The 17,480-nt window shown below is 43.9% G+C and overlaps 1 protein-coding gene across 1 annotated transcript in view; it reads left to right on the top strand.

The window, feature by feature from the left end:
- The window catches only part of SLC8B1 (solute carrier family 8 member B1), a 210,775-nt gene extending 194,032 nt beyond the window's left edge, over positions 1-16,743 (top strand). Inside the window, exons 14-16 of the mRNA XM_086943252.1 lie at positions 8,819-8,899; positions 10,193-10,257; positions 13,842-16,743. Of these exons, the coding sequence (XP_086799378.1) occupies positions 8,819-8,899; positions 10,193-10,257; positions 13,842-14,036 (341 nt within the window). The 3' untranslated portion in view covers positions 14,037-16,743. The remainder of the gene's footprint in view (positions 1-8,818; positions 8,900-10,192; positions 10,258-13,841) is intronic.
- The last annotated feature ends 737 nt before the right edge of the window (positions 16,744-17,480 follow it).

The raw sequence follows: 17,480 nt of genomic DNA, 5'->3' as shown, positions 1-17,480 counted from the left end.
CTCAGGTTTCCCGCAGCCTGCCTGCCTGCTGCAGGAGCTTTCACAGGACACAACCTGCAAAAACTTGTTCAGAGTGGCGCTGAAGAGGGGGCGCATAGTAATGCGGGCTGCACAACTCTTACTGCGTTCACTCGTGGTGCCTTGGCGGGGCTTGCTGGGCTTGCTTGTGTGCTTCCCAGAGAGACAGGAGATTGGGAACGCGCGCGCGGGCGGCGCCGATCGCTTTCCTGATCGTGCGCGTGACATCTCCTGTCTCCTGGGAAGCAGACCCGGCAACAATAGTATTGCGCCTGCGCGATGGCATATGGCTTCGCCATATGCATCGCAGGCGCGAGACCTAAAAACGACAGAAACATTCAATACACTTTGGAACACCCAACCAGTACGCGGCCATTTTCCATGTGGCTCTTGCAGCGCATGTCCTCAGACATACAAAGCAGATCAAGTGGACATAGGCACAGGTAACCCATGGCTACTCCGCAAACATACTAACTGCAACACGGAGGGAGTTATTTATATGATTACCTGCCCGTGTTCACTTCAGTATATTGGTCATACCACGCGGAAAATGAAGGTCCGCGTTAGCGAACATAAAAGTACAATCCGCTGCCATAAGCAGTCCACCTGTCTTACCAACCACTTCCTGGCTATGAAACATCAAGCAGAGGACTTGAAGTGGGTGATCTTAGAACATCCATATATTCCACCTCACATCAGTGACAAATCCAAATTCTTATTTGTCAAAGAGCAAAAATGGATTTTCAAGCTCCGTAGTGACAGTATAGGATTAAATGATTCCAGTCAGTGGATCTCAATTTGAATTTCTGACTATCCGTTCTAATGTTTCTCCTGCCCTTAAAACAAAAATTGGCTGACAAAACTGTAATGTTCCTATGCTGAGATTTTGCATTCATAATTACATGAGAAAGAATATATGTAGTGTTCCCTTGCAGTCTCCTGGCTATTTATGTATCACTAGGGATTCTCCTTTTTACTATACTTTTCACCATTTGGTCATGTTCTAGCAGGCCTATAAATATAAGACATATGTAAGATCCTTTTCTCTTACATCACTCACTATTAGAGGTATGATCCCCCGCAGTGAGTGTTCCGGTGACCAAATATACCACAATGTCCTATCTGGTGTTATTTAGAACATGCGCTTGATTTTAATTTTAATTTCCCCTTCGCCGACTCTGTGGCGATCTCATTTGTCTATGCCAGTTCATCCTTTTTTTTCCAAAGTCAGTAGTATTACTTGAGTTCTCAGCTAGGCTCATCTAGCAAAGTGGCTGCGCTAGAGACTAGTGTGCAGCGCGACGATTCCACCGTCACGCGCATGCGCGAACGACTAGCGCATGCCTTTGGCCATTAGTCAAACATGCGCCGGATTTAAATTTTTCTTTTTAATTTTCTCTTTGCCGACTTTTGTGGCGTACTTACATGTTCATGTCAGCAATCTATCCCCCCCTTTTCTCAAAGACAGCGGTACCACTGGAGTTCTTAGCAAGGCTCATTTAGAAAGGCGGCTGCGCAAGAGATTAGTGTGAGACGACGTGACGATTGTACCGTCACGCGCATGCACGAATGATTAGCGCATGCCCGCCGCAATGACTCAACAACTACGCAGGTCTCTATGGAGAGCCTCTACCTGTTAGTGCTTACGCTCATGCGCATTCAGACAAGCGCTTGGGCTACCATCTATTAATTACTCGTTTTGGCGGGTAATTTGCAGCGCAACAAGTTAATTAACCAATCGGCTGTGATATATAAAGGAGGAGCCTGGTCCTAGTCGGTACCTCCACTTCCTCTCGGATGCCAGAGAGAGGTACCGACGGACAGGTAAGGCAGCCTCCAAGCTAAATCCTGGGCATTTCTAGAATTGCTTTTAGACGAATTTTTATTTTTACTTTATAACTTTTAAGTTTAGAACACCTAGAATGGTGTGTATTTGTCACTGGCCAAGTCCTGTGAGGTCTTTATGGTTCTTTTCGGCTCTGTCTGCATCTAGAGAGTTAGATAAAGGATGCTATAGCTAGAAGCTTGGGGCATTTAATTTTGCAATTCATGCCTTCTTCTTTTTATGCACCTTAGAGCGGGGCCTCATATTCCCGAGCGGATGCCGGGTGAGGTGAGGTCATTTCCCCCCACAAAGCGCGGTGAGTATTCACAGTGAAGCTATCCTTTTTTCTGTGAATGAGTGAGTTCACTCTTGAGCAAACAGAGTACAATTTACTTCTGTTTGATATGTTGTCTGTACAGTCTCTTGTGAATATTTGGTTACACATGCGAATATGTATTTTTCTTGTGCTTTTATTCCATTAGGATTAAGATAGAATGCACTTCTTCCTTGTGAACATTGGGGCTCCAAATTCCTGGTAGATATAAGTATTCTTATATATATTTTTGGCACCTAATTTCATTTAAACCAAAGCACTTTCACTTTATCTTGTTGCAGTAACTCATCACCTAGGTCCTGACGAAAGCCGGATAAATACTTCCAGTTTGACTGAAACATGTCGACCGTCCTGCACAGCGCCACAGTGTAGTTATATATTTAGACTACCAGGCGTGATTTTAACCTTGGCACTCAGATAAATCCTATCAAAATTTTCTTCTTGTCTGAGTCGTTCATTTTAAGTTTTCACCACAGCACTGCACCACACACCCTGAGCACTACCCTTTGAGTAACAGTCTTGCTAGAGTTTCTACTCCATATCCATATACGCACCATCATCTGATGGTTTGGGTGGTTGATTGGATGAAATACAAATACCCCATATGATGAGACTCCGCCAAAGGGTGGTCTGATGGGAATATCTCAGCCAGCTGTAACTCTTTTACTATTTTGCATGATTCCCTTTTTTCTCAGGTACTAGTACAGCAACATATATGAGACCGCTAATTTTTTGTTTGTTATGTATATTGTCTGGTGTAGGGAAATGAAATGACAGGTCGTTAAATATATTCCCTTGACCCTTTTCAAACTTAGTTTTTTGGAAAGTGCTTCAATGCCACACAAATGGTAAATAAACATAAAGAATGGTTGCTCAGGATTCACTCAAGAGAATATTTCTAAATCTTGTGTACACTGTTCTTATAGTGCATGTAGCTATTGTTTTCTTTTTCCCGACGTATATCTTTGGAGGACATGCCCTGATTGGTATTGGTTCTGTCTGGGGATTCAGTATTGATGCCTCTATCTAGATGTTACCTCATTCTTCCCACTCGAAGTTCATTGGGACAGCCTTGCTGTGTACCATGATCTTTCATTTGAATGCATCAGCAGGTCAGGCTTTCTGGTGCTAAAGTGGCATTTGTGTATGGACTAGCTGAAATAAGACTTAGGAGGAGATATTAGCCAACAAGATCAGTACCTATAATTTATATGCACCAGAAGCAGTCTTTCCGACACACAACCATTGATAAAAAGGGTTGACAAGATGAAAAAAAATAAAAATGTAAGCACAGGTTTGCTTCTGTAAAAGGGTAGTAAGTTCCAGAGTATCACTTTCCGAGTTAAAAATTGTGTGAGCCACTGACCTGTATGCAAACAGTGCTCATACTCTCGGGACCGTCACATGTTTACACACAGCTGACAATTGGGCACCTTTAATCTAAGAGTCAGAATTAAAAGCATTGCATATCCTCATCTCCACCATTATCCAAACTCCATTCTAAACTAGGGCTGAACCCATTTGATGACATAAGCATTAAAATGCCTTTTTGGTAAGTCCATTCATGAAAGTGTTTTTTACTATCCAGTTCAGAGGTTTTAGACAATAAAAAATAAAATAACTTTGAATATTGCATACAAATTAGATATGGAGCCTCCACTTTATATCAACAAGTTTCAAGTGTTTAATAGTTCATATCAAAAATCAACCTTCAGGTAAATTTTAATACCTCTATATACTGGCTAAATGCTCATTTCTTCTATACAAAACAAAACTCATGGATTATTTGGGCACTCTCTCCACCTCATCCCATCTCCCTTTTCAGAGGCACGGACCTGTTGGAAAATCTTTCCGTCATGACATTGACAAAAGTATGGTTCAATTCAGAGATGGTTAAAACATTGGCCGTTTCTTGCATTTTTACTTTTTTTGTAAATGGTAAAACACTACCAGAGATGGTGGTTCCTCTTTTGGGAGAGCGCTTTACATAAGCCACTGAACTTTCTTCATTTAGATATATGTCTATAAGGCTGAGGCTAGAGCTGCTGTTCTTGACAGAGGAACAAGTGGGCAAAGCGCTATCGGAGTGAGTGACCTGTGGAGAGTTGCATGAACAAGAGACCAAAACCATAGGTTCATGGTTTTGGAATCAGGCTGAAGTTCTTCTCACATTGTATAATCTGCGTGTATGCACCACTGGTCACCCTCCTCAAAACTACGTGTATCTGATGAGTGGTTGGCAGTCTGATCCTTTGTTGAAGTTGTAGCTTTCCTTGCCGCAATTAACATAACCCATTTCTAGTATGTGATGGTTATCCTGCAAAATTGGGATTGAACAGTGTGATATTTTTTCTCCTAGGTTTGAAGCAACACCTGAATTTTAAAAAAAGAGCAGCATTCCATAATTGCCAGGCCCACACCCTCCGGGGTATTGAGTCCCTCACCCATTTAAGTGTTTGGGTCACAACTAAGTAGATGTTTGCAACAGCATAAGGAGAGATGAAGGTAGAAGAGCTTGTGAATTCTCTGATGGGTTGCCTCTTCTTCTCCAGACTTAGGAATTAAGTCTTGCAAGTTAGCAGAACTGCCTTGCTTCTAGGACTGTGGAGAGAGGAGCGACTCACCTACCTGCATAGGGGAGTTGGACAGAACCCAACAGGAAGTGGAGAGCTATTCCATGAGGAGGCTAGGGTGAGTGGAAGGACCTTATGAGGACATCAAAATGTATGGAAACTGCCAAGAGCCACAAAACCACCTCCGCTATCTGCTCTGCTATATCACAAAGACACGTAGGTCGAGGAGGTGCTCTCTTGCCATCATCACCTCCACATACCTCACGGTTGTCTGTCCTACTTGTCCTACCTCCCCCATGAGGGGTGGACTATGCCCTCTGGCCGGAAGTTCCATTTAATCAACCAGAGGGAGTTGGCTGATTCAAGAGCTCTTATGTTCTGCTTGCCACCATCTCCAGGAGATTGCACAGTTGAAAGTATTGTCAGGATCTGCTTATTCTGACCAGTAGCCACTGATCCATCTCAATTAATCAATCAATCAAAACACTTGTATAGCGCGCTACTCACCTGGAAGGATCTCCAGGCGCTTGGGGGAAGGGGGACGCTACTGCTCGAACAGCCAGGTCTTGAGCTGTCTCCTGAAGGTGAGGTGGTCCTGGGTCAGCCGAAGGTGGATGGGAAGGGAGTTCCATGTCTTGGCCGCCAGGTAGAAGGATCTGCCTCCGGCAGTGGTTCTTCGGATGCGTGGTACGGTGGCGAGGGCGAGGCTGGCGGACCGTAGCTGGCGAGTGGGTGTGTGGAAGGTCAGGCGGTCGTTGAGGTACTTGGGGCCCAGGTCGTGGAGGGACTTGTGTGCGTGGGTGAGGAGCCTGAATGTGATCCTCTTGTTGACGGGGAGCCAGTGCACGTTCCTCAGGTGGCTGGAGATGTGGCTGCCTCGAGAGATGTCCAGGATGAGTCGGGCTGAGGCGTTCTGGATGCGTTGTAGTCTTTTCTGTAGCTTGGCTGTGGTTCCGGCGTAGAGGGTGTTTCCGTAGTCCAGCCGGCTGGTGACGAGGGCCTGGGTGACCGTCTTCCTGGTTTCGATCGGGATCCAGCAGAAGATCTTGAGGAGCATGCGGAGGGTGTGAAAGCAAGAAGAGGAGACGGCGTTGACTTGTCTAGTCATCGAGAGAGAGGAGTCCAGGATAAAGCCCAGGTTGCGTGCGTGGTCTGTCGGCGTGGGGGCGGTGCCCAGGGCTGGGGGCCACCAGGAGTCGTCCCAGGCGGAGGGTGATGGTCCAAGGATGAGGACTTCCCACACCATGAACGATCTGGTTCATGGTGTTGGGTTTTTGAACCAGTAAGTGCCTCTCTGACTGGCGAATCATAACCACAATGGGCAGTACTCAAGATAAACGCCTTTTAACCCTTTCTCACCTCTAAAAGTATATCTTTATTGTCCTAGTCCTGCACCAGTCCAGCTTGACAAATGGATTCAACTGTACTCTGGACTCCAGTAACTATGCCACATCCAACTGAGCACTGGCAATTGGGGAAACATCCATTTCTGCCACCTTTAATCATCAATAAGAGCCCAATAGCATTGTATAAAAGTGTGGGCATTTACTTACATTGGTAGAGCAGTGGGCTGTTCGGCATTGGAGCTCTGACTTTTATTTTTTACATTCTTCAAATTCCAGACATTAAAATCACTTCTGTAGACTCAGAGTGCCAGGCATAGCCATGACAAAGAGTGGAACATTGTATATATGTGTCGTGTACCTCTAATTTATTCACTATGTTTAATGCCTGAACACTTCCAAGAAGCCCCAATTTGAACCACTCATTTCCCTATTGGATAACTATTGTGTCAATTCTGTTTTGGCGTGGTTTGCTGTTGCATAGTTTGGTACACTAGCCTGTGCTAGTCTTGAGAAAGTTTGGTTTTAAGTGCACAGTTACTGACCCATCAGTTGTTAGTTGGTTAGCTGTAAAATGCATTGCTTAGGTTCACAAAAGAAAGCTTATGCTTTCTTCTGGAGTTACGGGTCATGATCATAGTAACATAAGCCATAGACATCAATGTTAACTGAATTCATAGGGCCTAGCATATAAGGGCTACAAACAAGTCAGTTCTCTGGCATAGAAGGTGCCAAGCACTTCTGGCTTTCCAAGTAGACCATGTTTTAGATGCACTCTTTTCCAACTTGCTGGTAAATTCCTTTTATTTCTTCTAAACCAAAGCACTGAGTGGACAGTCAAGATATTAGCTCATAGTTATATAATTCACTACTACACGCTAGGCTTCTAAGCCCCTCCTGGAGTAAGTATTGACTGCTCAATACCATTACAGTGAAAGTGCTAAAAGTAAGTGCTTGGTGTAGGAGAGTGCCCCTTTTTGACATGGGGACTCCGCACTTTGAGTGATATTTGATGCAATTTTGACTGAAGTGCACTGAGTTCCTGCTAACAAGGTCCCCAGTGCCAGTGCTTTTCCCCTACAACAAGGTAATCGTACCATTGTTGCCTAATTGGCCGGACCTCTAGCACCCCTGTAAGTCCTTGGTATGTGGTACCCCTGGTACCTAGGGCATGGGTTCTAAAGAAGGTCCCTAAGGGCTACAGCATGTATTGTGTCACCCTAAGGGACTAACCACCAAACTCATGCAGACTGCCATTGCAGGCTGTGTGAAATAGTGCAGACAAAAGTGAAAACACGACATGGCACACACCCTGTGTGCCATACCCACACCCACTGCATTCAATATAAGCCAGTCACCTCTACAGCAGGCCTTATAGACCTAGGACAGGTTGCATTATATTACATGTGTGGACATATCTGCATGAGGAGATATGCCTTTGTTCGGTCTAGTTCAATTACTAGATAGTACAAGTGAGCAGGTAAGCCATCTTAAGTATATGTACTAGCCCCTGTTCAATACGAGTTTCCCAGCCACATAATTGCTTCATTGAAACCTATGGTGTTTAGTATTAAACACCTTGTCTTAATAAATCCCTACTGATGCAAGCTGCCCCTTGAAAACCTACCGGCCTCTACTGTGCTGGCTGACTGGTGTAGTCCAACCTGCCACCACAGACAGGTTTCTAACCCCCTGCAGTTGAGAGCCAATGCTCCCTGGGGCCAGAAACAGTGCCTGCTCTGGGAGTAGGTGTTCACACCTCCTACAACAGGATGTCTAGTGATTTAGCATATCAGAACCAGGGACTTCAGTCCCTGCCGTCTTTCCTCAGACCAGGGAGATGCCACCCCCTGGCCTGATGCCCATTTGGCACCAGGAAAGGTGGATAATTAGAAATGCCGGGAGGTGTGGTGCACCACCAGGCTAGTAACGCCCCTAAGGTAGGCTGCCTATTGTGACCTATGAAAGAAGGATTCCATCATCTTGTATTTGGTGAAATTAGGGACTCTGGATTAGGTTTATGCTTCCTCCCCACAAGAAGCGGTCATATAGGGGTGTAGTGACCCCAAGGGTAAGTAGCCCATTTGCTACTACCCTTCACTCCCCTTTACTACCAAAATTCAGTATTTAGGTGGCTCCTTGACACCAGGAAATCAGTTTTGACTGACTGAAGAAAGAAGAGGACAAAGAAGAGCTGAAGAAGCAAGAACTATAGACTGCTGGTGGACTTTAGCACCCAACCCTGCATGCCTATCTGCTCCTGTCCCAACAATTGCAACACCCCAACTCGTTGTGCAGCCTCCAAAACCCTTGGTTAGGTGTTCAACAAATGTGTTCAACAAATACATTAACACTACCTTCTGATAAACGTAAACTGATCGCTCACACTACCACAAAAGTGAGCATTTGGGATTATTATTTAAAACCCTGTCAGCCAGTAAGGGTCATCTGAACTTTTTGGTACACCATATAAAAAGCCAGCTTCCTACACTTCGTCATTCAAATTGAGTGCGTTAGTGTTGTGGCCCTCTAACACTAGTGGTAAATAACATTATACCAACAAAGAAAATGCTAAGTGACCCCTGATTCCCTGAGACAGACCCTTACACAATGTTACACTGAAACATTATAAGGAGCACTTCAACGGGCGGCCTTGGACCGTTGTTTATTGGACTGTTGTTTATTTTTTAGACCATGCCTAAACTGCCCTTTTAATTTTTTACAGATTTCTTCTCGAACCTGACGATGGCACGACAAGGATACCCACGGATGGCAATCTCTGCCTGTTTTGGTGGGATTATCTTCAGTATCCTTTTCTTTTACTTACTTCTCAAAGACATTCACTACCATGTTTTCGACTTTATAGGAAATTGGATAACGTTCACCCTTTTAGACAATTTCTCTCTAAGCGAAGGGCCCTTGATGCTACATCCAAGAGACCTTGTATGCAGAGATTAGAGTGGTTAGGAAAAGATACTATCAGAGGATTTACTGTGCATGTGTTTGAGAAGGAGGGACCTACTGTGAGGTAACAATAACAGGACAGTATTTTAAAGAACTCATAAATGCCAGTTGGGGTGGCCTCTGTCCAGTCATTATAAGGAAGAAGACCCAGGAAGAGCACACTAAAAAGTCTGGTCAGTTTTTGTGAAGTGGCATCTCTATTAAGTCTGTAAGCAGAGAATCTTACAATAGTGCAAAATTGGAGTTGGACTGGTAGATTTGTATAAGGGACAACCCCAGGGAAGTGCCACATGGTAGAGGGTATACAAGTCCTAGGTGGGGGTATCCTATCTGAAGTACCCGTAGGATGAGACTTAAACAGTTTGTATCTGTGGTCTCTGAATGGACCATAAGGGTGGTCCTTGCCTGCCATTCTTTAATGTGCCATGGGAGCTGTGAGGTGCTGTCTGTAAAAGCAGGAAGCCCTGGAAGGGTGATTCATGGATCTGGCCCGGTTTGGTTTGCATGAGTGTTACCCCTGTGGAGTGCACTAAGGGGACGGTCTTATTTATACTGTGATGGATAGGCCATATTGACTGAAACCTGGCCAAAACCCTTTTTGGGTTGTTATGAAGGTGCGGGGGATGAGTGGTTCTTGTCAGTTTGCAAGAAGGGACAGCCTTTACACTCCACAACGCGAGGCACCCTGATTGTTCTCTCTCCAGCAGAGCTTCTGTGAGATGCAGCATGGAAGGACCCCTGGTCTTTCTTGTAAGTGGGCTGTGGAATACATTGTGGTGGGGTTCGTTGATTCTGCATGGAACCCATGTAGAGGGTGCTTCTGCAACAAACATGTATAAATAGGAGGTGGGGTGGAAAGGCAATACATGGAAAACCCACTATAACTCTACAGTTGGGGGAACAGGACCTCGAGGTGCTCTCTGCCCTTGACCCGTACCCAGCTTAGTCCAGATTGGGAGAATGTCATATGGAGTTGTATCTTTGGATGAAGTTTGGACAGAGACCCATTGGTGATACTTTCCCCATAAGGGCAATACATTAAACAAAGCTAACAGCACAGCTGTGTTTCCAGGAGGTAGTTTTGTTGCAATTACTTTTATTGTACAATCTTGTTATCTTCCTGATCTTGCTCTAGATGTACTGGTTGGTGTGGGCCTTGGATGTTTATTGCAGATGTCCAGCGAGAAGACCTTTGTGATGGTAGGTAGTAGATTGTTCCTATCTATGGCTCTGACTATGTGGGCAGGTCAGACTTCATTCCATTCTGTGGAGCAGAGTGCATTAGTTGGTCAAATCCTATTCCACTCTATACTACTGATGTTTTTCTGGCTATAACTCACTACTTTCTATGGCCCTGATAATGCAGGCAGATGAGACCTCCTTATTTCTATAGTTCTTATAACCTGTGATGGAAATTTCTCTCTTCTCTTCTCATCTTTTCTAATTCTTTTGGATCTTGCTGCAGCTGTCAATGCTCTTAGTCCACCTGTATCTCCCTCTCTCTTCTTCTGATATCTCTGGCTTTGCTTTCACTGGGTCTTCTTCTTATTCATGGAGTAAGGTCAGTCATTTTATTTTTACTTTAATGCATTTCTACTCTATTTCTACTACGCCAACAAATGAGTTTGGTGAGATCTGTGCTGAACCATTGTGTACAAAATGAACTCCTTCTCCATAATTTCCTCCTTTGGTTTTCAAGTAAGTATATATTCATAAGACACCCACATTTAATTTGCACTCCCTACTTTTAATCATTATATATTTAGACATATCTCTGCTTGCTTGACTGCCATTGAGTCATGAGTGGTCAACCATTTCCTTCACCTCAGTTCCTGAACTATGGAAATTCTATCCCTTTTAGACATCTCCCTCTTTTTCTCACCCAGCATCTACTCTGATTTCTGCCTATGTTAGTGTTACTACAATCTCTTCCTACAATCGAAGTTCTATTTTAACTTCTGCTTACAATCGAAGTTTTATTTGAACTTATCATTGTCTTTTCAAGAGCAGATTACTCAAACTTATTTGCTCCATTTCTACAAAATGAGAGTCACTCCTGCTACCCTTTTCTTTCGCTAGGTTTCTTCTATAGTCTTTCTGTAGTTCTTGAAATACATTTGCTTTTTCTATGTTTTCTATGGAAGCTCCTAAAAACTTGGCTCTTTATGCAGTAATCTTGATCTTCCCCGGACTACTCGCTCTTGGCTGTAGGACTCGCTAGCGCCGGGACACCTCACCTGAGGTAGCTGTTCGCGCTTTATAAGCATCTGTATTATTATTATTATTATGTTGATTAACCACAACATCATGTCATATATTTCCAGAGTATTTTGCACTACCTACGCATCTCCTGTTTTTCAGTGTCTGTACCACCTTTGATGGATTTACATCTAATCATTGTTTTAGTTTCACTGTGTACACATTCTGTTTAAGTGTCTACGTTTTCACTCGCTGCTGTTAGTTTGAGCTTCTCCATCCCTACCAAGCCAATTGCAATCTTAGATCATCATCCCTTGCACTTCTGACCTGCTTCCTTCTCCCCGTGGTTCTTTTAGGTTTTTACTCCTTCGTGATGGTGGCTTCAAAAGCTTGGCATTCTTGGCATCTGTAATTCCCTGACCATATACTTAAATCAAAACCTAAAATCGATCTGCTTAGGATTGCCTTTCTTCTCTTATCATTGGTCTCTTAGCCTTAAATCTTAAACAATTCAATAATTTTTTCTCCCGATGCATTCATACTGATTATTTTATCTCCACAGCCTTTGAGTAACAGCGATTATTAAAGTCAATGAAACAAATGTTAAGAAAATGATTTTGATAATGAGTATTTGGGAGACTGGTTCAGTTAGCAGAGCACCTCACTTTACAGTTCTAATGAGGGGTAGTTGAGTTCTTACTTCCTTCTATGGTTCAGACTCTATGGGTGAGTCTGATGTCCTTCTCTATGGAGCCCATCTTACTGTGCTAGTGTCATTGTCTATTCTTAAAAATGAAAACTTTGCTAACATGACTAAAGCAGCAAGGCTACCTGTGTTGTAGGGGAAAGAGTACATGGCGTGTGTCACAATTTACAGAACTGGACATTCATATGAATAATTTCAAGATCCAAACTAAGTTTAGATCAGGAAAATAATATTAAAACTTAGTGACCCAAATAGAAAATAGACGTGGCAGCTAGCCGAGTGCTCTTTACATCGGGGAAAAGTTAACTGGATAAAGAACACAAAATGGAGCCCCCTTTAATTATTGTTCAGTCTTTTTTTCTACTGAGCATGGTTTGCTCAAGTCTGAGGATGTGAGGTATTGGGTCAAATCAATCGTTGAAGTATCGACCCTGCTCCGAATTCTTCTAAGCTTCAGAATTCCCAGGAACTTTAGTCGAATTGTGGTCAATGAAACATTTTGAAGTCTGGGGCAGACACATTTGAATCAATGAAGGTCCTTCGAGCCCTTAGATGGGAGCAGTGGGATCACGCTTACAAATCTTACAACATGGCGGAGACAAGCTCTCTGGAGATCCTTCCAGGCTCTAAACCCTCATGCTTTGCTCATCTCATCCCCTGAAGGACAATGAGAATCATGACCACTCCTGGTACAGTTCTGTAATCCCTGCTGTGCAGGTGGAGACCGGATACCCAGCTTTGTCCTCCTGTAATTTTACTTATTTATTTATAATTTTTTTCTAGCGCAGCTACACCTAAGAAGGTGTAAAATGCGCTTTAGGAATAACCAGAGGACTACAATTGCAAATTAAGAAATCACCAGTATGAATCAAGTAGGACAATAGGAAAGTAGGGTGCGGACACACTAGGCAGTTTGCATGCATATTGTGTGAGGTGAAGCTGGAACAGGACAGTTTTTAGTTGCTTTCCTTGATAGTTTATTAGCCCTAGTTCTAGTGCCTAGCAAAGACTGAATGTTTTAGGGGTTCTCTCCTAGTCATATGAATCCATGTGAATCCTTTTTTGAGCTGAAAAATAAAGGTTTTCAGTTATGCTTACACTTTTTGATTGAAAAGATTAGTTTATTAATTTAAAACCCTCAAGATTAAATGCCTGACTGAATGAGGATTAAATCCCATGGGTTTCTACCGTTGTACAAATAATCATTTTTTGAAAAAAAGTACAGTGTGGAGAAGTGTGGCTCAATGGTTAGAGCGGCAGACCCTGATGCAGAGGTCTGGCCCAGGACCAGGGTTTAATTCCCGCCTCGGCGGCTCTTGGGCTCAATTTCCCCGGACCTGATCATTCTCGCCTCTGTGCCTATTCTAATCATGGGTCCCACTCTGTAACTCTGGGCAATAACGTGCTTAATCTCCACAACGGCCCCAACAATGCTAGGATGCCTTGCTTCACCTTGGGGGTGCACAGGAGTGGGCACTTCACAGGGAAAGGCCAGGAAGGGTTCCTCAGCGGTATTCGTACAAGCGCCAAGATGCCTCATGGTGATTTGTGCGCTATACAAGTACCATTACATTACATTACATGCTACATCTCTGCTTTTTAAAGAGAGGTGGCTGTAGTTCGAGCTGTCAGCCTTATCTCACAGGAGTCTGATTTTGTGACATTACTATGGCTGATACTTCAACGGCCAACATGAGCTGATTTTTTTTTTAAAAAGGCGTGGGAGGGTGGCGTTTAAGAAAGTATAGTCCACCAAAAAAAGATGATTTTTAATGAAATCAGGCACATTTCTCTCTCACTGTCTGCCTTGGATTGATAGATGGGGCAGGTAGGGGGGAGAGCTGTGATCTCACGGTGTGCTTTTTTTTTTTCTCCACAGCTCTACCATGATGGGCTGACGTGGATCCTGGCGGGAGCCTTGGGCATCAGTCTGGTGATCTCTTTGATTGTCGTCCCCTTGCTGTGTTTTCATCTGAACAGGACCTACGGCATGGGTCTCATCCTCTTCTACCTGGCCTTTCTCATGGTGGCACTTTTGACAGAGTTTCGAGTTATAAAGTTCGATGTTTTATGAACCAGGCTTATGCAGGTCTACACAGACACTCCACATGAATGCCAGCACCAGGCTAATGGAACCAGCCTGACAGGTGTACTTCAAGTGAAGCGAGGAGACGCCGCATGAGGCAGTGGCCGATGCACCTAGAATATGACCTCGGGTTCTGATGGGATGGAACCCCAAGAATGGCATTTGAGGCAAGGAAGTCCTTACTGTATCCATCCTGCCAAATGAGCCTCTGTCCGCAGCAGAACCCGTATACACATGTAACCTGCTCTGAGAGGAAGTGATGTGGCGATGTAGCCTGTCAGCACACAGTGAACTGCTGTCAGTCAACCCGCCTCCTACATCACTAAGGTCATGGGACTATGCTGAAGGGTAAAAGGGATGTTTTAAATTATGGATTTTATATTTGTAGGAGTGCTGCTATGATTTGCTGTACAAATATTTTTTTAACCGCATCATTTGAGCCCATTACTCCCTAGACATAAGGATGGGGGTAATGGTACTTTATTTTATGTACTTATTTGTCTTTTCATAGATTTTGGATAATGTCGTTCTCACATGATCCCTGTGTGAAATTGGAGGGTGACATGAGCCATCTGGGGTTTGATGGGGGTGCTTTTCCCACAGCACAAGTTGGGAAAGAAAGGCAATTTCTTAATTTCTTATTGACATGCACAGAAGTATGGTAGACCTAGCGGCAAAAAAATAGATAATAGTTCCTGTTAGTTTTTAAGATTAGTCTCTGTTGCGGAGATAGGACAGCTTTATGAGAGGTTGAAATGGTTTTAATGAACATTGGACTATTTTCCAACTGACTAGTACCTCAAAAAGACCAACATAACTGATGTGGAATCAGTATGACAGGTTTGACATTCCTGCATCTGTCTGTTTAGTCACTTTCTCCCGAAGGGGGCGATTGGAACAAAACTTTGATTATGACACCAGTTGCCGACAGTTTATTAACCAAAGGGTCTACAACTAGATGCCTTTTGGAATATTCAGGGTCTTGATGGACAACCCCATATTACATTTCTGGAATGGGCTGGTGTCATGCGAGGATATTTTTGCTATGTTCACAAAGGAAGAAAGTGGCTCCTGGTTCTAGTATCTCAATTAGGAAATGTTTGTGCTGGTTGCTACAGATGTTTTTCTTCACATTCCTAAGCAACTCTTTGTATTAAAACAGAATACAGTAGTATAATCATGTAGAAGAGTTGATGGCACAAGTGGTATACCTTTATCCTGCCAAGCACAGATTGGGACAATAGTCTCTAAGAAATTTCCATGAGAAACCTGTGGCCTGTACCAATCCTTAAAAAATGTACAGAAACCCACTGTATACTGATCACTTAGTCAGTTTAGTTGGCTGGTACTGAAGAAATGATTGTCAGCTCAGAGGCTGTAAGTATTGAATCGACAGCGGTTGGTTTTCTAACATAACATTTCGACATGAATGATCTCACTTCTAGGATGCGGGCCACCATAGTGGGGATGGTTTGGACCCAGCACCAACAGATGTCTCATGCATCAGCACTTAATTTGTTTCCAATGTTTCTCTCTAAGACTATGATTCTGAATTTGCCATCAAGCCTGGATAATCCGATTTAGCATCAGTTAATTTTGAGTCTAAATACATCAAACTTCGGATAAGATTAAGGTTACTAACTAACCTCTTTCTCAACATCACTGTTTCTATTTTAGTCCTTAAGACTACTTCAATCCTACTGATTTTTTTTGTAAATTGAATTTAAAAGCTCAGTTTCGGGGGACGATTCTTGATCTGACTCCGAGAATGCAAAGTAGCCTTCAAAAATAGTCATCTCCATCATCTGTGGAAGCTGTCGCTACAGCACTTCTTTGAACTTCAGTCAACTTAAATTTTTTTGTAGTGCAAAGATTCCTGGAGCAAAACAATGACTGACGAACTTAAATGCGGTGTTGAAATAGAGGGATGTCTGGAGTTCTGCTGGACCATTTGCTTTTCAAAACATTTTTAATCTTTCCAGATTGATCCACTGGATGGCTGATGACTGGACATTGCACATCAAGTGCAGCTATCACAGATGCTACTTTAAGACATAATGGTAAGAGCTATGTACCCAATGATTGCCCGAGCACTGTCCTTTGAGAGCTGATCTTGAAAACCAGAGATTTGTCTCTACCACCCACAGCACTGTCAATTAGGTGAGTACTTGTTGCTAGTAGCGCATTCTGGAAATCCCGGCTTCCTGGAGCTGTAAGCACAGTCTTCTGCAGTTCTCAGCCACTACTGAACAAAATACTTTTGACATGCTCTGAGAGTAATTGTGGGCCAGTGAGCATCACTCCCGTCACCTACTCACAGTGGGCCTGGAGTTCTTTGCCAATACTGTTGTTTAGCAACGTTTTAAGCACTCCAACCTTTAGCAAATGAAGATAAGTGAGTCATTTGGAGAAATGTGATTCGGCCCTGAGAAGTTGGGCTCAGGATAGAACTTATGGTTTACAATTTACCGACTTATCCACTAGTCATTTTACTTTTACCATCAGCACTGCAATGTTCATTTTCACTTTTCTTGGATAGCAATTTTATTTTTGTACTTTGCCTCGCGCGTGGCACACAGTAAAGGGGTTTCTTAATATATGTAGTGTGCCATCCTTGGCAGGTCAAATGAATCAGTAGCTCCACTTTTAAATGAAGGTGACGCAATTTCACTTTTTAATAAAAGTTGCTCAGGAATATAGTGTTGTTGGTGGCATTATTATGTGATATTATTTAAGGCTATATCTTGCAATACTGGGGCGCTGCAGATTTGGGTAGGCAAACACTTGGTGAGGCCTTTTGGATCCTAGGGATTGGAATTACACACCCAAAACTCTCAAATTATAACACAGCCTAAAATCAATCAATCAATCAAAGCATTTGTAAAGCACACTACATACCCGTGAGGGTCTCAAGGCATTGGGCGGGGAACGCTGCTACTGTTCGAAGAGCCAGGTCTTGAGGAGTCTCCTGAAGGTTAGGAGGTCTTTGGTCTACCGTAGGCGGATGGGAAGGGTGTTCCACGTCTTGGCTGCGAGGTGCGAGAATGATCTGCCACCGGCGGTCACTCTTCGGATGCAGGGGACAGTGGCGAGGGCGCGGTCTCCAGAGTGGAGCTGGCGGGATGGGGTGTAGAGGCTGAGTCGGCTGTTGAGGTACGCTTGTCCGGTGTCATTGAGTGCCTTGTGTGCATGGGTGAGGAGCTTGAAGGTTATCCTCTTGTTGATGGGGAGCCAGTGCAGGTCTCTCAGGTGGGGTGTGATGTGGCTGCGGCACGGGATGTCGAGGATCAGGTGTGCGGAGTCGTTCTGGATGCATTGGAGCCGTTTAAGGAGTTTGGCCGGGGCTCCTGCGTAGAGTGCGTTGTCGTAGTCCAGTCTACTGCTGACGAGGGCCTGGGTGACCGTCTTTCTAGTTGTGGTGGGGATCCACTT

The sequence above is a fragment of the Lissotriton vulgaris genome, chromosome 11 (genome assembly GCF_964263255.1).
Source record: "Lissotriton vulgaris chromosome 11, aLisVul1.2, whole genome shotgun sequence".
NCBI lineage: Eukaryota > Metazoa > Chordata > Amphibia > Caudata > Salamandridae > Lissotriton > Lissotriton vulgaris.
The sequence above is the reverse complement of the archived record's forward strand: the minus strand, read 5'-3'. Positions and strand labels throughout refer to the sequence as shown.